Source organism: Eptatretus burgeri, chromosome 14 (genome assembly GCF_056783735.1).
Source record: "Eptatretus burgeri isolate ZD-2024b chromosome 14, Ebu_testis_v1, whole genome shotgun sequence".
Taxonomy (NCBI): Eukaryota; Metazoa; Chordata; class Myxini; order Myxiniformes; family Myxinidae; genus Eptatretus; species Eptatretus burgeri.
This window is the reverse complement of record NC_140974.1, coordinates 14,019,064-14,039,841: the sequence shown is the minus strand read 5'-3', so window position 1 is coordinate 14,039,841 and position 20,778 is coordinate 14,019,064. Positions and strand designations below refer to the sequence as shown.

Genomic DNA, 20,778 nt, shown 5'->3' with positions numbered 1-20,778 from the left:
TAAAGCTCAGACTTTATTATTTGCAAAAGGTTGAGACAAGTCTGTATGAATGCCAAACGTTGTTGTCATGAATGAATCAAACTAAAGTACTGTACAGCATTCCAGCGATTGATATGTAAACAAGAGGATAATATAACGTTATTATTTAAACCATTATTTTACTCATTTAGGATAAAAACAACAACCAAACACCCAGGAATCTTCATAAACATTAATAATTACAAATATCAATTTGGTGGGTTTCCCATCATCCAATGCATTTTAAATTATATCAATAAAATGTATACACCAACAACTTGTGAAGGATTCAAACTTCAAAAGCAAATCAGATGACCAAGTTAAGAAAAAAATGACAATTATTATGTTCTGCATTGAAACAACACAAGAACAATTATACTTGAAGCACCAATTTGAGAACTGAACTTTTGCACCAGAGCAACAGGTTCAGCTTAGCATATCAAAATGACAAAATAACCAATTAGTTGTATTTACACATCGAGCATTTACAATGCCAATACATAGTAACGCTGAACAGCTTTTGAGCCACAAAGTGCAAAGGCCATTTTATTTTATCGTGTCAACGGAACAGCGGCTTTGGAAGCTGACTTGCATCCATTTCTCATCATATGCGAACGCCATGAGTGCGGTTACAACATATTTGCAGGGAGCCAACCCTTGCACATTAAGCAAAACTAAAAACCATGGCAGTACCTTCATTTTATCCACTCGAAATACAACATATTTAGAAGAAGATTTCAGTCCCAATACAAACAATTGCGCTCTCCCTCTACCACCACCTTCCGCTCCTTCCGCCCCTTAGTTCAAGTGATTATTATAAATATGCGGAGATTAAACACCCTCATTAGTTCTGCTTCTCCGGTGAATTTCTGTCATCTTCATGTTCCGATAAAAACAACAACGGAAACATCCCAAGGATACAGCCAACTGTAATCCCAAGCGCTCGCCCCTGCAACAAAAGATGACATCAGATTTACCATCGTCCAATTCTCAAAATAAAAAATAAAAGTAGCCTTTAATCATGCAAATCATAAAAACATGCAAATCAAAAGCAATATATATATATATATATATATACATACATACATACATATATATATATATATATATATATACATACATATACATACATATATATATATATATATACATACATATATATATATATATGTATGTATATATATATATATATACATACATATACATACATATATATATACATACATAAATATATATATATACATACATACATACATACATACATACTGTTTGTTTGTTTGTTTTTTAAGTGCACACATTTATTTTTGTTCAGATGGATCAGGTTAATAGCCTGATAGCCAATGACCTTAGTGAGTCACTGAATTTGACAAACATTGCTGATCAAGTGCAGTCCTGACGATCCAGTCATTATCCATGTGAGCATCAAAGATCACATCGTATCGTTTGCAAGTTGGCTCTTGGGGGTCAGCAGAGTAGACAACTAGAGAGTTCATAGAACACCTTACCTCACACAGTATTCAAGTGTATAATTAAATTGAAATAAAATGATGATTTTAAAGGTCGCATCAAAATAAAATGGAAGTTTACCACCGTTGATGCGGAATGATACACTGCCTCATTTAACAAGTCCAAGTACTGCAAACCTGGAGGTTTTTGGAAGTGATAAGAAGGCAATTTGTGTTCTGCAGTGTTCAAGTATATAATTAAAGTGAAATAAAATAAATTGTAAATATCAATTTTTTTTTTTAATTAATTCCAGAATTTACCACCGTTGACACAGTCTTCAACACCGCCCAAACACGATGCACATTCGCCCTTCATGCCCATTGTTTGTGTTATTCATAAAGTCCTTAAACAGGTAAGTTTCCTGTTTGGAATGATTTTCAATTTTGTTGGACTGCCAGACAGGCAGACATAGTAAAAAAAATTTTTTTATCTCACTCCTCCATGCACATGTGTGATCAGGACAAATTCAGAGTCAAAGTACTGCTAAACTACAGGTTTGCTTTCCGATTCATGTTGAAAATATAACATTTAAGTTGTTCTTCCATCAAAAAATGATGTTTGTTGACGGACGAACAGAAGTGAACCAATTGCTTAACCCCACGTTTCGCTTCGCATGCGTGGGGAAACATTCCACGTATGTTTATTGCACATGTAAATTCACACGATTGCATGAAACCATACATTGTCAGGGGATACAACGTACCTTTAGCATTTCAACTTACACTGAATGTCACCCACGAGCACTCTAAACTATAGACCAGAAGATCTACAGGACGACCTTCACGTCCGTAGACTTGATCACGAAATGAAATGAATAATGGGGAATTGATACAATCGAGGAGATGGTACAAACAGCCATTTTTAGCCTAACCCATGATCGAAGATGGGAGAGGCTATTGCGGTCTGTGTGTTCGGTGTCAGTCTGCACACAAATGTACTTTCATGTAGATCGTTCAATGGAATATCTACTGCAATCTATAGACACCTGGGAGGCTTCACAATGCTGTCTCTCTCAAGTGCAAGTATGAAACACAATCGATTTTGGTTTTTTTCAAGGGAAGATATTCCATTTTAAAAGTAATAGTGTTGATATTTTGGACCCCATCATGTTATTTTTTCATCTCCACCCACAAAATGCATTTGTGATCCTTTTATTTCCATGACATTCTCCCCATTATTATGACATGAGAATACTTGATGGAAAAGATGGAGCGTTTGACAAGGCACAGCCGCATCGGGCATATACATTACAGTAGATCCAAGAAAGAAGGATCTGTATTGAGTAGATCTGCAAGCAGACAGACTGGTTAAAATAGTCTCTGCCATCACTTGGGCCACAAAGACAAAGGTTAATTAATTGGTTTAATTTGTCCTGTTACAGCTGACAAAACTCCGTACAACAAATTCAAACTCCTTCATCTTTATACCAATGTTACATGATGTGTATAAAAAAGTGGTGGTAAGAGGTGTGAAAAAAGGTGGGCGAAGGGGAGAGGAGGGGGGGGTGCATCTCAAAATTCCATGACATGTGCATACTGTGAATAACTTGAAGGCCCTGTAGGATAATTTCCTTCACGAAAAGGTCATCGCCAGACATCATTTCATCGTTATTCAGAATAAAAAATGCCAACACTGCAGATCTAATCATCAAATCCTCCACAGAACGTTTTAATTGCGAAAGATGCCAAAATCTCGCTGTGAGAAAGGCCAACGGCTCCGGGAAATCAAGAATAACCCGCTTGACCAGAACCCATCGCCGTGCCAAACATTTTCGGTACAGCAGTCAAATTATCAACATGGATACTTCAAACAACGTTAACAAAATTGAAAATGTGCCTTGTAATTACGCCACAGGTTAAAAAAAAAGAAGTCATTTAGCAAAACTCGAGAATTAAAGACACCTCTTATGTAGAATGACAATAATGATGAATTTATCAATAATATTTAGATCCACAAGCATTTTATTCAGATACCTGAATGATCAGTTGTAAATAACTCTTAACTATCAGTTTGTTTGGATGAAAGGCAAATGGTTTGTGAGCAGTAAAGTGCGCAGACAAACCAGGTGGGAGGTGACTCGCGTTTGCCACATGTCCGTCTGCTTTGGAGTTAAGTGGGGTGCAGGGAAACCCACCTTCCCTGACAATATCTCCACATAGCCTGCCAGCCTGCAGGTGGGAGGAAAATATAAAAAAGTGACCAATTCAAACAGCAGCCCTCATGAAGATGAAGCAAATCACACATCGCTTTGCAAGTGCCATTTACAGTTGTAAAACCATATCTTATGAGCATCTTGGCCAAGCATTGTTTCTCAAAACTGTCCGGTTTGGGTTTTTTCCCCAACAGGTTGGTCGAATCTGCCACTGTCAACCTCATTTCTGAAGCAGATTTGTCATGTTTTTTTTTTTGTTATATCTTGTCCAATATTCTATGTTAAATCGTACTTTGTTACCTCCACCACTGAAAGTGGAAGGATATTATGTTTTCACCCCTGTGTCTGTTTGCCTATTTGTTTGTATGCAGGATATCTCAAAAAGTTGTGGATGAATAAGGATAGTGATTCCCAAAGTGGGCGATATCGCCCCCCCCCCCACCACCCTGGGGGCGTTAGGAGGAGCTAAGGGGGCGATATGGAAAAGGGGGTGGCAGGGGGCCGCTCAATAGCAAGAGGGGTGACTGAGGATTTGACAGGCTAAATTCAACAATTGAACTACTTAACATAAAGCGTATATGTAAAAGCGCAGTGGTTTTGGTTATACAGGGCCCTAACGTGAGTGCTTAGGAGAATGTCGCCTGAACAAACCCTAACCCACCGATCCTCCCGCCTGAACAAACCCGAACCCACCGACCCTCCCTGACTTCGCTCGTCGTTGCTCAGTGCCCAGGTCCCCTCAGCCTATAATTTGGCCCCAGAATTTTGGGTGTAAAAAATGTATGAGCTCACACTTACCTCGTATTTTCCATTATCAATTTTGAGTGAGTGCCCCCAAAAGATTGCTGGCCCCTCCAGATTTTCATACCTGGCAACGCCACTGTTAACAGCAATCCTTTTTATGTTCATATGCGACTTTTGGCGGTGTGGAAGATTCCAGAATCGTCCCTCCAGCTCTCCCCCCCATCCCCCACCCCGCTTCTGGCCGGCCCTCATCACTCGTCTCCAAGTGTTGACCCTTGTCGGCCACGCGCTATCTCCGTGAGAGGCAAGCACCCTGCCTCTGTCCCTAGAAACCAACCTCGGCCTTCACGCAACTTCATGCTACTCCACTGGGACTGCTTGACTTGTGAGCCATTCCTCTACAGTCCTCGGCTTTTGGTAAGCAGAACCGTATTCTCAATTCTCTCCCAAACCCGACAGTCGGGAATCATTTTTTGACCGTTTTCTGCATGATTATACAACGCATTTGTTACTCAGCTCAGTTATTTGCTTTAAATAAATAAAATAAATCATAAAATGTTATTTTTTATTATATTATTACATAAAAATAACATGTTTGGGTAATGGCGACCATGGTGCCGACATTACTCCACATCGATGGGAAATGCCGGCCACTTAGTAGAATTTTCAAATATAAATTATAAATATTTAATACATATTTGAAGTTAAATATGCATTAAAATATTGGAAAATTCATTCTAACAATTTACTTTCACCAATTTATCCGTTAATATTGTTGCGGATTCCGCGCCCGCCGGCGTGCTGACGGCCACGTAACTCGAATCGCGGCACGTCGCCCACCGGACGGACAATCCAGTCATGACCCTCTCGGACTAACGCCGGGAACCAGTCACGGGTGGACCTTTCGGTCTCACCGCGATCGAGCCAATCAGCCCCCGCGTGGGATAGGGTTGCTCGCCAAATTCGACCTACCTAAGTACCCACGCGGAGGGTAGACCGGGCGATCGCACCTCGCCGCAGGTCGACTTCGGACACGGGCCACTTAAGCGACCCGTTCCGTACTATCGGGATAACCGAGCGGTGTTATCGTCGACCTCGACGGTTCGATTAATTATCGGGCGTATTCAGCCCACTACCAACCCTTTACGTGAAGCAAGATGAGGATTCAATGGAGGAAATGACGAAGCGAAGCGGGAAACAGTTCAACACAAAGCACATTTATTCGCGGCACACGGGAAGCACACATATACAATTCCACCAAATGCACACAGAAAAGAAAAACACAATTCCATTTACACAAAAAGCAAATATAAAAGCGAAAACACAATGCAGAGCTAATACCGACTACCGAGCACACGGCAACACTTATACAATTCTACTTCACAGACGGCGCCGACAACACATACCCAAAACCAAGGAAAAGAATACCCTCAAGGATGAGGCGGGCCTGAGGCCGAAACCGGGTCGGGCCTACCCGTCTGGTGATGAGACGCGGAGCGGCGATGGCGCCTCAACTCCGCGGGCCTCGCGGACAGTGTCTGGTAGGGGGTGGGAAAGGGGCCCCCTTGGTCGCACTATCTCAGCGCGGGGGGAAACAGGAGGGGGTTGCTGATGCTCGGGGTATAGAGGATTCTTATTGTCCCGCGACGAGCGTCTCCACCTCGGCCAGGTCGCGCTGTCGGCCTCCCTGGGGTGCAGCTCCCTGCACGACGCGAGCACCCCTCGTCTGCCCTCGCCGCCTCTCCACAGCTCCGTCCCCTCCGTTCCGACTCCAACGCACACGACGACCAGCTCCTTCTTGCCAACTCCACCGCCCGCGAAGTCTTGACTCTCTGTTCCCTTCCGACTCTCCTACTCTCTACTCTCCTACGCTACTACTCTGGACTGACGAACACGGTCCTTTTATCAGCCCCGTAGCTTCGCCCTCTCATCTTTGACCCCCTCCCTTCGACCTTTCACCTCGCTCCCCATTGGCCCGAGAAAAAGTGGGCGTGAAGGCTTTTTGATCCATAAATTTGCATATATCGATCGCCCTGGGGGCGGGGCCAATTCGCCCCTCGCTCACCGATTGGACGGCAAAAAGTGGGCGTGTGTCGTTTTTGATCCGTTTTTGAAGCACAAAATCCGTGATTTTGTACACGCCGTTCGGCGCGCGCCCTGCACGAGTCCAACACCGGTACCCACAGCGGCGCAAGAACGGTGGCGATGCGACGGTTGCGAGGTGTGACGTGAAGGTCGTGGCGGTTGTGGTGAAGCGGCGTTGTGGTTGGTGGTTGATGTTGTGGTTGTGGTGGTAATCATGGCGGTTGGTCCAAAATAAAGATAGCAAAAGAAAAACGGCTATCCTGAAGAGTCGCAGCACGCATAAATGACATGTATTCCCACTAGACAACGGGTTTGGGCCTAACTACACATGCACTTACCGAGATACCTCACCTAAGGGACCTGAATGGTGGTTTGCGAATTTGGTAACCACAACAATATAAATAAGTACGTGTAAAATATTTGAGTATTTTTAAAAAGTGCTGCCATTCCCCCCACTTTCCCTGAATAATTTATTTGTGTGTGTAAATTTCGAAACTACATTTATCGGGTACTGGTAAAAAAGGGGGAAGGGACGCGGACGCCAAATATGATATGCTCGTCTTTTTAAAGTTTTGGTAGTTTTCTTGATGCATAATGTTTTATCTGTAAAATTGTAAAATCTTAATTCTTTGTTCCAGAATCAAGAACAAATATGGCGGAAGCAGAACAAATGAAAAAGAAGTGTCGACAATATAGTGTGGAATATCTGAAAGATGGATTTAGACCAGCACCAAACGTCCAACAGCAGCCGATGTGTCTGTTGGGTGAGAAGGTCTTTTCAAATGAGACAATGAAACCTTCCAGACTCCTTGACCATTTGAAGAGAATACAGTCTAATGAAGCAGACAAAAACTTGGGATATTTTCAGTCACTTCGTGAAAACTTTCAGAAACCGAAAACACTGTGAAACATGTTTGCCAGCACTTCACAAGACAGTGATGGTTTGCATGCTTCATACAGCATTTCATTGCTAATTGCTAAATCTGGAAAGCCCCATATAATCGGAGAACAACTGATTCTGCCAGCAATAAGGAAGGTTCTGAGTACAGTTTTGCATAAGTCACCTGATCAAATAAATAATTAAAGCAATTCCACTCAGCGATAACTCTGTTCAAAGAAGAATCGACAAAATGGCTGAGAACGTTGAAGACACATTGTGCAACATACTTCGGACAACAGAATTTGCATTACAGTTGGATGAGTCAACTTTGCCGGGCAACGAATCTTTGCTTCTTGCTTATGTTCGCTTCGTAAAAGATGAAAGCTTGGTTCAAGAGTTGTTATTTGCAAGGCAACTAGAAACAGCTACGAAAGGGGAGTCAATATTTCATTGGCCATTGTGAGCTATTCCAATTCCCGAGCCTCTCCAAGTTGGAAGAGAAAGACAGAATACCAGATGATGATTTTCAAGTATATTGTGCACACCTGGATGAGTTGCACAAAGACATGTCTCAGAGATTTCAGGATCTTTTTTTCAATCCCAATTCTAGACTGGGTAATAAATCCATTCCTAGACCCTTGCAATGAGGAAACAGGAAGGATGGAGGAAGAACTGATCTCGCTGCAAAATGTCGTTGAGCTGAAGCCAAGGGTCAAAAAGATCATATCAACACTTTTGGCTGCAGAAAGAAATCACTGAACACTATCCTGCATTGTGGGAAAAGGTCAAGATGCTCGTTATTGCCGTTCCAACATCGTATTTAGGAGAGCGCGGTTTCAGTGTGGTCACCCAACTTCATTCCAAGCAACAAAACAGACTGCAAATTACTGAACGTGGGGATCTGAGACTCCTTCAGAGCGACTTTCAGCCTGATGTTGAGAAGCTGATATCACTACACCAAGCTCATCAATCTCGTTGGAAGTTGAGAGAACAATGAAGTCGATGGACAACTAATGCACGCTATTATATAGTTAATGAAAGTTGGTTTTACTGTAATAAGTCATTAAGTTCTTTTAAAAAAATTATTAAATAAAGAAGTGAGCTTATTTGTAGCTTTATATTAGATTTGAATAAATAGTGCATTTCGTTGTCATGGTTTTGAATTTGCAGTTGCTATTATCTTCTACTGTGCAGTGTAAATCAATTTTTTTTTTTTTAGTTTTTATGCAATGCAGGGAATGGGAGGGGATGTTGGGGAAGTGCTCTGGGGGCCAAGGGGGCGGTAACCCGAAAAAGTTTGGGAACTCCTGGATTAGCATGAAATTTGGTGGAGAGGTTGGGTATGCGACAAGGATGAACTGATTAAATTTTGGTGAAGATCCGGATCCAAACCTGGCGACTGGAATTTTTAAGTGATTCTTCACCATTGAGAGATAGGACGACTAAACCGATATATCGCACGATATCTCAAAAAGTTGTGGATGGATTCAAATGAAAGTTGGTGGACAGGTTGTGTGTGTGTGTGTGTGTGTGTGTGTGTGTGTGTGTGTGTGTGTGTGTGTGTGTGTGTGTGTGTGTGTGTGTGTGTGTGTGTGTGTGTGTGTGTGTGTGTGTGTGTGTGTGTGTGTGTGTGTGTGTGTATTAGGACGTGACAAGGACAAGTGACAAGGACGAATCGATTCCATTTTGGTAGATCTGAATCCAGACTCGGATACGAGAATTTTTTTAATCTTTAAAGTGATTCTTCACCATTGAGAGATTGGGCCCAAAACGATACATAGCATGATATTTCAAAAAAGTAATGGGCCCGATATGTTCTCGTGGATCAGGCATGATGTGGTGGAGGTATGTGCTCTACCACGTGCCCTTCTAGTTTGGACTGTATTTGTCGAATTTGTTTGTGTTGTTCAAGGCCTATGCTCCTGAGATAGCAAATGTGAAAATTCTGTGTCCCTTTTGTGCCCCTCGTTTTGCTTCTTTCTCCAAACTATTTTACTAATACATCCTCAACATTATCCTATTTCCCCTCGTCGCTTCAAAAATAAAAAAAATTAAAAAAAATTTCTGCTCCACAACGATCTCATTACCTCCGCAATCGAAGGTGGATGGAGGTTATGTATTCACCCGCTTGTTTCTGAGCAGAATATCCCAAAAAGTTGTGGTCGGATTCAGACGAAATTTGGTGGACAGATTTGATGTGTGAGAAGGAAGACATGATTAGATTTTGGTGAAGATCCGAATCCATATACAATTAAAAAAAATAATTTCTTGCAAAAAAATTTTTTTCCTTATTTCTTGCAAAACAATGCAAAGCATAAGATTTCAAAAGTAATGGATGAGTTATGACAAAACTTGGTAGATAAGTTAATTAAATGGCAAGAATAAGCCAATTTGATATTGGTTCAGGTTCAGATCCAGATCCTGTCTATCAGTGGGATATAAAACGTAAACTGTTCAGCATACGGAGGAGGGATGCATAAAAAAAAACATGAAAACCCACTCCGTGGGAGTACCTCCTGTGCAGCTTCCCTTCGCAGGGCAGCTCACCGGATGACGGAATTGTGGCAAAGCATTCGGGACCCCCAATCTTTGATGATAGGAAGGAAACCACGAGGTAACATTCCTGGGTCAGATTGCGGGAGAGTGTGTCAGGGTGGTGCTGAGGTGTCTTCCATCAGACGACGGTCTCCTTGGGTTAACCTGAGGTGGTCCCTTCAGGTGGGTGCCTGTCATGTCCGATCCCGAAGAGAGGATGATCACCTGTCTGTCATCCGAGCTCAAGCGTTTGGACATCAGTATTGCAGCAATCTCTGAGGTTCGGAGACCGGATTGCGGTGAGATCATGGCGGGTGGTTACACCGACTGTTGGTCTGGTTACTCTGATGCTTACCATGCCCAAGGAGTTGCTGTATGCTGACTCCAATGATAATTCATGTAACACCGGTCAACGAGCGGATGATGAGACTCAGGATTAGTCACTCCTTGGGTGTCGTTTCCCTGGTCTCTGTATGTGCTCCCACTGAAGCGAGTGATCTCACCGTGAAGGATGCATTCTGTGCCACGCTCGAGTCTGTGGTTGATCAGTGCCCCACGCAAGATACACTTCGAGTCTTGAGGGATTTTAATGCATCGACTGGAACTGATAGAGATGGTTATGGAACATGTGTTGGTCCCCTTGGATCTGGAACTGTGAACCAGAATAGCACTAACTTCCTTGACTTAGTAAGGGAGTCATGGACTTGGGGTGGCTGGTTCATGGTTTCAGCGCCCACAGACTCATCACTGGACTTGGTCTTCCAACGCTGGTGGTGTGGCAAAGGAGATTGACCACGTGCTCGCTGATGGTCGCTGGAGGATGATGCAGAAATGCAGGGTCTACCGCAGTGCTCAGTTCCTCAATACTGACCACCGGCTTGTTGCAGCAACTCTTAAGTTGCACCTTAAATGCAGGAGAATAGTACCATCCCAGCCTAGACTAGATGTTGGCAAGCTCAGGGACAAGAGGGTCGCTGAGGACTTTGCAAACAAGCTGAGTGGAGGATTGGGGAGTCTGGGTGCTTTGAGGGATCCTGAAGAGTTGTGGAGTGCCTTCAAGACTATCGTCCTTGATGTTGCCTTCACTGGAGGGCAAAGAAGAATTTTGTCTCTCAAGCGACACTGGATACCATTGCCCAGAGTCGCAGGACCAGGCTGAATGGCAGAGCTGAGCTGTTCAGGGAGCTGAGGCGTAAAACTGTACGTGCACCAATGGTGGTCAAGGAGGCCTATGCACAAGGAATCTGTGAGGGGTAAAGCATCACCTGTGGTCAAGTGATTCTGGTCCTGCTTACAGGGGATTTCGCACATTGTGTTCGTCCAAGCCCATCCCTCAGTGTATTGCAGTGAGAGCAGAGGGTGGGAGGCTCTTGACAGAGGAGTCCAAAGTGAAGGCCCGCTGGGCCGGTTACTTTAAGCTGTTAGCTGGTGAGTGAGTACCAGGCTGATCCACCGGCTACAGAGTTGGATGTCAGGGGTGTTGCAATCCCTGTTGCTGACCTTCCAATCAACTGTGGTCCACCTTTGATTGTGGAAACACAGGCTGTGGTGAACCGGTTGAAATGGGGTGAAGCTCCAGGGATCTGTGGCATCCATGGTGAACTTCAATGCTGGTGGAAATGCTGTACTCATGTCATTGCATGCAGTTCTGTGCTCTGCCTGGAACACAGGCACCATCCCAACTGGCTGGAAGAGGGGCCTTGTTGTCCCTCTCTGGAAAGAGAAGGGTGATCGCCAAGACTGCAATAACTACCGAGGGGTGATGCTGCTCTCAGTGCCAGGCAAGGTCTTTGCTCTTTGCTCAGATAATTCTTGATCAGGTTCACCACCATCTGCTTGAGCACCAGCATCCAGAGCAGTCAAGCTTTATGTAATGTACTGAATAGAAGATGCTTAGCAGGGAGACACGATGCGGAGGAACAGTCGAGCCGGGCTGTGGTGCACAAGCACGAGCACGGGCGTACTCTGCCCGTGGCTCTCCTTTATTGCGTATTAGTACACTCACGAGCCGGACGACTCCAGCATTACTACGACGCCTCAGGCGGCGCGCACACCTTATATCCCTTGCAGATACGATGACCACTCCGACCACTCCCACACCACCATGCCCTTCCCCGTAGGCCCGCAGACTCCACCACACTCCTCCCCCCTAAAACTATGATTATTAAATGATCACCATTATAAGAAGCATAAACAACACAAAGGACTTCGGTATAATAACCATGAAAATAAAATGAAAACAGCGAAGTATAACAGCACACCACATCATATAATGCGTGAAAGCGAGTTAATGGAGCTGCCACGACCAGATTCCGAAGACACAGCACCTCCCAAACTCTGGCCGCGTTACCGATATGAAGCAGCAAGGCGAAAAACACAGCAGCCCTACACAGCGGAAACGCCCCCAGGCGGCTCATGCTGACATGGCCCTCGCCGAGGTCGTGGCGATCTTTCGAGCCAACCTCCCCCGGCACCATCAAACGCCTCCGGCCCACTCCCCCCAGGCAGACCCGACGTAGATAAACATTCCGAGGCCGGAAGCCCGCTGTCTGGAAGCCGTGGCGCCAGCACCAGCCTTGATCGACCTTGGCCGGGGGCGCTGAACAGCGCCGCTGGCTGTACGCACTTAATGCTCCAAAACAACCCACGCACCACAATCAGTTGAGACGCCAACGCCCGTCTAAACGGCCTTGAGCGAACACAGGGAGCTGCGCTCGCAACCAGAGGTGGGGGTAACGCCGACCAGTGCACCAGTCTTGGTTCCGAGTCGATCTCCAAGACCCACACGGCAGCTAGACGGTCGCAATTCCATTTAAACCACACTTCAATCATAGGCTCGTTATAAATCACTACGAACATCATTCGAACCATTGCAAACTCATTTCTCCGTACAGCGCGCTCTTCTGATAAAATCCCAGCACATGACAAAGCAACAACCCGCGGCCCGGGACAATGGAAGGCCAACCCAACCTCTTTATTCGCCACCACCGCTTCCAAAGCCCCCACATCACATTGATCATAATACAAATCCCATTGATTGATCTCCGCCGAATCCACTTTCACACGGGAACTGCTGGCATTAACTTCAACAACGTTAAACTGCATCACTAGAGCAAGGAAAAACACATATGCCATGAACAACAACCCACAACCCACATCACGAGTCCGTTTCTTGGTTGTCGACTCGATGTTGTGACTCGCGACTCCCTTTAACGCCACGGGCTCACCGCAACCTGTCGCAGCCGCCCGAACAACACCGGCGCGCATTGCCTCACGAGCGCTACCGAAACGCGGGAACTCATCGCGAGAGCTGATACGGCTCTCGCCGCTCCCGAACCGCACATCACCGCCGCAGGCAGCAACGAACGGCCGCTCCCGTTGCATCGATGCGGCCCCCGCCGCCAGAGCCTCGCCCTCGGTACTCGACGAAGGCCTCGAAGAGAGCACTGGCACAACTGGAGGTACGAACCGGAGATCCAGTCCGAGGTGTGCCAGCCAGTCCCGACCCAAAAGGGCGGGCCCCTCCCCTCGTACAACGAACACCGAGAGTCGGGCGCGTCGACCTCGGTAGCGCACTGAGACGTCGGCCCTCGCAAGTGGTGCAATCGCTTCACCGGTGTACGTGTATAACGACAAGGCCGTCTTGACCAGGCGAAGACCACGAGCCGCCTGCTCACCCATGACCGACACCACAGCCCCGGTATCCACGCAAAACACGGTCGGTGCGCCATTCACTTCGACCTCCACCGTGAAAGGCGTCGTCATCTCCGAACCAACGGAAAACAGACTCAACCGTGGTTGCATCTCCTGCTCCGGCTCGCCGGCATCGCCATGCCCTGGTTGCAGGCCGATCTCCAGGTCACTGGGGTCCTCCCGCACCTCGTCATCCAAGACCCCAACGGAGGCCCCCGCCATCCGACACTCACGCTTCAAATGTCCCACCTTGTGACAATGCAAACACACGGTGTTCTTATACGGGCACATTTGTCGCAGGTGCGGCCCCCACACCCCCAGCACCCCTGGAAAGCCCCTTCGCTCCCGGTGCGACCGTGCTGCGGTGCGTGCCCTCGTCCCGCACCGCCAGGCGCGCGTGCGACTTGCGGCACTTGAGCCATCGCGCGGACTCCGGGCTGCGCGACCTGCGGCACCTGTGCGGTCACCGCGTGGACCTCAGGATTAGCCGACATGCCCCAGCTGGAGCTACTCATTACGTCCTGGCCAGCAATGGTGCGGACATCCGTGAGTGTCTGCTCGACAGACGAAGCAGTCGCGACCGCCGAGTCGAATGTGATGTCGGTCAACCGCAGGATGGCTGCTACCATCTTTGCGTCTCGCAGACCAGAAATAAAACGATCCCTGAGCCGTGCCGGACGTTCCTCTGTTGTGAATTTGCACGGCACAGCCGAATGCTTCACCCGTGCTACGAAGTCTGCAACGCGCTCCTCGCCACCCTTAGCGAGGTGATCGAACTGGAACCGCGCGAGATGTAACGACTTATCTGGCGCCAAGTGGGTCTTCATTTTCGCCACGATGTCCTGAAACGATAGCCCGTCATCACTGGGTCTATTTGGAGCCACCAAATCACTTAGCAGCCGGTAGTGCTCCGTTGATAGCGAGGCGAGCAAGATCGCCTTGCGCTTCTCTTCATCCTCTACATCATTCGCGCGAAAGTAGCAACCTAACTGTTCAGAAAACAACTCGAACTCATCTCCCCCGAACACGGGTACGCGTCCGTGCGCCGTGCCCCGACCTTCTGCCATGCTCGTGCTGGTGAGACCCTTGGCTCCGTAGCTTGGAACCGCACGGGTTACTTGCCGCCCTGCACACGCCGATCCGAAGATCCTCGTCGCCAACTGTAATGTACTGAATAGAAGATGCTTAGCAGGCAGGCACGATGCGGAGGAACAGTCGAGCCGGGCTGTGGTGCACAAGCACGAGCTCGGGCGTACTCTGCCCGTGGCTCTCCTTTATTGCGTATTAGCACACTCACGAGCCGGACGATTCCAGCATTACTACGACGCCTCAGGCGGCGCGCACACCTTATATCCCTTGCAGATACGATGACCACTCCCACACCACCATGCCCTTCCCCGTAGGCCCGCAGACTCCACCACACTTTACACCAAAGAGGTCAACGATTGTCCGTATCCTTGCTCTTCGGGTCCTCACTAAACACAGACAAGAGTCTCGACATGGGCTTCTTGCAGCCTATGTTGATCTCTGCAAAGCTTTTGATTTAGTGAATCGGGATGCCCTCTGGAGGATTCTTGGTCTTCGTGGGGTGCCACCAAAACTGATCGATCTGACGTCTGAAGTATACTCTGGTACTGAGAGTGCTGTGAGATGTGGTGGTACCCTCTCCGACTTATTTCCAGTTGTTACTGGAGTTATTGAGGGGTTTGCACTGGCCCCCACACTTTTCAGCACTTGTATGGACTGGATTCTGTGGAAGATGTTGGAGAGATCAAGCTGCGGTGCAAGGTAATTCCACGTAATAATGGACATGAAGCATAAAATTTGAAAATGTATTTTTCAAAAGGATTTCTGTTGGACGGTGTTTAGTTGGGTCTGAATTTTCATAATTTATGCGATATTTACTCCGTGGATGATGTCACGTGATTTGGCGGCCATCTTGAAAGAACTGCCTCAACGTCTTCCAACGGCAAGTCATTCTGTCTGTTTTCATTTTGTCGAAAATATGTCTATTTGATGAATGTTTTAATCCGAAGTAGTATTCGCTGATGAATATTACTGATATCGGATCAGGCTGTAACGACTCATCAACATATTTGGTCCATTTCTCTCTGTGCCTATAGATCAACATCAACGAGGCATATGCAAGCAATGAGGCTTATACAAGCTGGGGGACAACCAAATGTTCGCTGATGTATGTAAGAGATTGTATAGATATCATAAAATGCGCCCCAGCATTGACTATCCAAAATGTGATCGCATGGGTTACGTCCGTTACATTGCTGAGTTACGTTCATTAGTGTACTTTTCAAAAAAATTTAACAAACAACAGACAGATCGTATCGTTGGAATATAAAAAGTATGCTCCTAATGCTTAGTTTGCTTACCGTGAATGAGAGGTATACTACAAATTCGTTATTTCGCAGGATTTAAGAATTGTGCTATGGCCAGTTTTAGTTGTGTCCATTTCGATGTTACGTCCGTTACGCCTCTGAAATGTTGATTTTTTGCTTTAGTAGTACACTACACAGTGGGGCTTGTACCAATATCAGAAAGCCATAGAGACGAATTACGATATGTAATAAAGAAACTCTCTGTAATATGGCTAACCTTTTCAAAATTTCAACATTAGTGATGCAATTTTTGTCTCAATGTTACGTCCGTTACGCTGGAATTACCCTGCATCGTTTGGGAATGTCAAGATCTCTGACCTTGGTTTCACAGATGATGTGGTCGTCTTTGCGAAGACTCAAGATATCCCTTTGATATCTGAATATCCTCAAGATGCTGAATGAGGAGTCAGAGCCGCTGGGATTACGGGTTTCTTGGGTCAAAACTAAGATCCAGGCTTTCAATGACATCTTGGATGCTGCTATCCTGTCTGTACCTGTTTGTGGTGAGGATGTTGAGGTCACAGAGAGATTCACTGACCTTGGCAGTGATATTCATATCTCTGCTGGCTGTGAGACAGAGGTCAACAGACGTCTGGGTCGGGCTTGGGGATTCATGGATTATCTGGATCATGAGGTGTGGCGCTGTCACTACCTGTGCGGGAGGACGAAAGTCCGAGTGTTCAAGTCCTTGGTGCTTCCAGTCTTGCTCTATGGGTGTGAGAGTTTAACTCTGACCAGGGATCTGAGACGGAGACTTAATTCCTTTGGTACCAGGTATCTTCGGAGAATCCTTGGCTATCGCTGATCGGACTTTGCATCCGATTAGCGGTTGCTGAGAGACTCAAATGAGGTTTGTTACCTGCTTCGTCCGTGAGTATCAGCTGCAGCTGTATGGACACGTGGCTCATTTTCCTGACTCTGATCACGCTCACCAGATTCTCTCAGCGAGGGAGCCTCATGAATTGAGGAGGCCAATGGGCTGGCCATGTGCCTCATGGTTGCAGCAGGTTGATCAGCATCTCAAGGATATGGGGATGGGCCAGGCATCTGCCTGGGGATGGCCAGACGGAGGCCCCTGGAGTACCGGCAGAAAGTGAACGCAGCGACGCGCTGCTCTGGCGCATGCTCCCATACCTGACCTGCCCTATGTGCTCTTCCGAGTGTTGTTCTACTTTAGATATGCATCGCTAATTCATAATTCAAAACATCAAACCCACCCAGTTGTGTGTGTCTAAAATTTGTGATTCTTGCAAGCCATTATTTTTGTTTTAGTCCTCTGTTTTCTTTCTACATGTTCCATTTTTTCACCACACTTTGCCATTTCCACAAGTTTAGGTGACAAAAATGGGCATCCTGGCGACATTGCCACCTACAGTAGATCCGCCTTGGTGCACGAAACTGCAAATCAACGTGGAAAAGGTATAAGCCCCGCCCAATGGTTGGGGCTTGAACCAATATGACGGTGAGGGGAGGGGCGTAAATTATAATTGATGACGTCAGCGGGCTCGGCTATAAAGGCACAAGATAACCAGAATCGATCGTCAGAACCCCAGAAGTGCTGAGCTGGAAGCTGCACTCCAGAACAAGCTCAAGGCAGAAGAAGCCCTACCCTACCGGCACCACACCCCACTCCGCCGGGATGTGTAGCTCCCTCCCCCCCCCTCCACCCCTCGTTGCCTACAAAAGAAAATTACCATCTACAATGGCCGTTATCCTCACAAACAACTTACTAGTTTTGCCGAGGAACTGTACTGCCCTGTCAATTCCCCTCGTCTTCTACCGTGTGTCTAAAGCCTTAACGACTTCGGTAACGAAGGATCTGCTATCCGTCGCTCGATCTGTTCACGGATGCACATATCGGTAGTTGGTAATGGCGAACTATTGATCGTGTTAGCTTCTTCGTTGTGCTTATTTTCAATACATTTTACAAAACGGACGTGGTCTCTGGTTATTTGTGTTGGTTCATGATGGTTTAATCCAACAGCTCCATATAAATCCAGTTGACCAAGTGGTTGATCAGATAAGATCGCATCACGTGACTCGTTTACTTGGCCAAATAATAAGTTCTGGCACGTGACTGCCTATCAGCACGGCACTCGCTCGAACCAAGGAACTCCACCTGCATGGTGACGTGGCTCGATGCGGGCGGGATCCGACAGGAGGTGTCCGATATGAGGGATTATCGTGGCCATTTTGACACAACTCACCGGATTCTAACCTGGGCAACCGGTATGACCATTTCAAGATATAGCACGATATTTCAAAACATTGTGGACAGATTATGACAAAACCTAGTGGTTGAGTTAGGTGGATGACAAGAACAAGCCAATTCGATTTTGGTTGAGTTCCAGATGTGCAGGTGGCCTATCAGTGGCATACAAAACATGAACTGTTCAGCCTGGTGGAAGTATGCACTCCACCGAGTGCTGTTCTCATTCTACTTCAATTTCCTTCTGCCTGTACTTCCTGTGCTCTATTCCTTTCCCCTATTTTCTTGATATCTCCAAACAGAATCTTCATTGAATATAAATACTTCTTCCTTTAAAAACATTTTTAAATGCTTCACTTTCCTTATTTCTCTCAGGACACCACATCATCTTTTTCTTCACCACAATCTATTTCTCCCCCTCCTCCTCCTCCAAAAAGAATATTTTCCAAAACTGTCAGCTAAGCGCTTTGTCCACCCACCCTCTTCCCACACCTACAAGACCACTTTTCTCCATACCTTCAACAAAAATTCTTCCCTCCCATCCCCTGTTCTTTATATCCATTTGTCCAATTTGAGAATCAGCATCCCTTCACTTCAAGTCTACTCTTTCTGTTCCCCCTCCCCCACACCCCCTCAAAGTTTCATGTCCCCCCTTTCTGCAGCCCTCCTCACCCCACCCACTCAAACCTCCCCCACCACCTGAAAGCCTCCTTCTCACCATTCTCCCGCAAAGCCACCCTGCACCATCCCAACATCTTCTCTCCTGTCCCCAACTGTGTGGACCTTGCATATCTGAGGTCTCCACTCGAACCTGACAGATCTCTCAATCCAAGCCGCTCCCAATAAACTGGATATCATCTGTTCAACAGAATCTTTCCTCCCACAGGACATCCCCGACTCCCTCGTGTCTCTCTCCAGTTATTGTCTCCCCTGATTTGATTGGCCTGAACACCCATCAACACCCATTTGATGGGCAGCTGAATTACACTTTATATGAAGAACTCAATTTACCGGGCGTAGTGGCATGCGCCTGTAATCCGGCTACTTGGAGGCATGGGTTGGAGGATCGCTTGAGGACGGGTGCTCTGCGCTGGGCCGCGCTATGAGAGGGTGTAGGGCAGCCTGGAATCATGGCGAAACCCGATCCTTATCCCTGTGTCATAAGAGGCGACCAGGGTTGCATCAGGAAGGGCATCCGGCGTAAAACCTATGCCAAATCAGAATGCAGATCATAACGGATGATCCGCTGTGGCGACCATTAACGGGAGCAGCTGAAAGAAGAAGATGAAGATGAAGAACTAAATTTGTCACTGACATTTCAACTGATCTTACACCTCCCAGACTCTCATCAGTTTTAATTACAAACAATTTCACCCTCTGGAATGATTTTTTTTTTATTATTACTGTGAAATGGACTTGTTACATCCTTTCATGGATCATTTTAAAACTTCAAAATTTCATTGTATAGGTATTCAGAAATTATTTAATTAAATATTATGGAATTTTTAAGATATCCCAGATGCTGAATGCATGTAATTTATTTAGAAGAAACTTGGCACTATTTTGAAGTCTGTCATATATGTGACCGACAACAAAAATGAAAACACACAAAATGTGTGCACAATATTTTGTGATTATGTGCAAGTTAGAATTTTTTATTTTTTTTAATAAACACAATTATTTCAAAATTATACCTGTAAATCTCGAACACATTTCACTGACTCGGATGTGGCTTGGAGTTGTAATAATGCCACCAGGCCAGATGGTTAAAACACTGGAATGAATAAATGGATGAGGTCTGGGTGCAGCGGTGATCTGTCGGTGAGGACGCACGAATGGCATCCACGGTTGGCGATTCAAGTTCAGCTGAAAGCAACAGTAATAGGGATTTGTATTCTAAACTCTAGGAATTTGAATTTCTTTCAGGAGAACTGCCAAGCCACAATTGGATAGTCGGTTAAAAACTCAGACGGCTCAACGACCATCAAGGTGCCTGCCTCAGCTCGTCGGGTCGATATGCGACAGAGGTCCACTCGCTGTGTTTGAGCTTTATTCCCTTCCCTTGTTACAGAAGATCAATCTGAATGATGATGGGTTCGTTCCTTCTTCTTTACTTGCAACATTAAAAAAAAAAAAAAATGGCAATGCAAGTAAATAAGAAAGCACACAAATAAACCACAGTTGTTTCCAGCTCACCCGAGCCCAGCGAGATCTGAAACCAAATTCCCCAGAGCAGCAGCTGGAAATCAAAAAAAACTTTTACAATTCGATAACACGTACAAAGGAAAATTACATTGCACAAGCAAGAAAAAGGAATTGCATGGATCAGTGGAAAATTGCCATCATACCTGCCATCGTCGATATGCTAAGGATCACACCAAAAGACAGTTCGATTTTTGTTCCCTGCACGCACATGGATTACAGTCCAAATGGCCTTTTGTGGTTCATGCACCAATCACTTTACAAACGTTCAGCTCAATGCATCTCTCTTTAACAACTACCCTGTGATTCACTGATGCAACCGCACAGACGACGTAATCGAATGATCAATGCAAATGCAGTT

General features: G+C 46.0%; 1 protein-coding gene across 3 annotated transcripts in view; it reads right to left on the bottom strand.

Moving 5' to 3' along the window:
- Positions 1-20,778, bottom strand: part of TMEM65 (transmembrane protein 65) — a 37,935-nt gene continuing 17,157 nt past the window's right edge. The window contains exons 4-7 of one of the 3 annotated variants that reach the window (XM_085853775.1): positions 20,564-20,618; positions 20,412-20,454; positions 3,587-3,692; positions 1-967 (exon numbers count right to left, since the gene is read on the bottom strand). In XM_085853775.1, the coding sequence (XP_085709901.1) occupies positions 863-967; positions 3,587-3,692; positions 20,412-20,454; positions 20,564-20,618 (309 nt within the window). In that variant the 3' untranslated portion in view covers positions 1-862. The remainder of the gene's footprint in view (positions 968-3,586; positions 3,693-20,411; positions 20,455-20,563; positions 20,619-20,778) is intronic. The other 2 variants (XM_085853776.1, XM_085853777.1) reach the window with 2 other exon arrangements.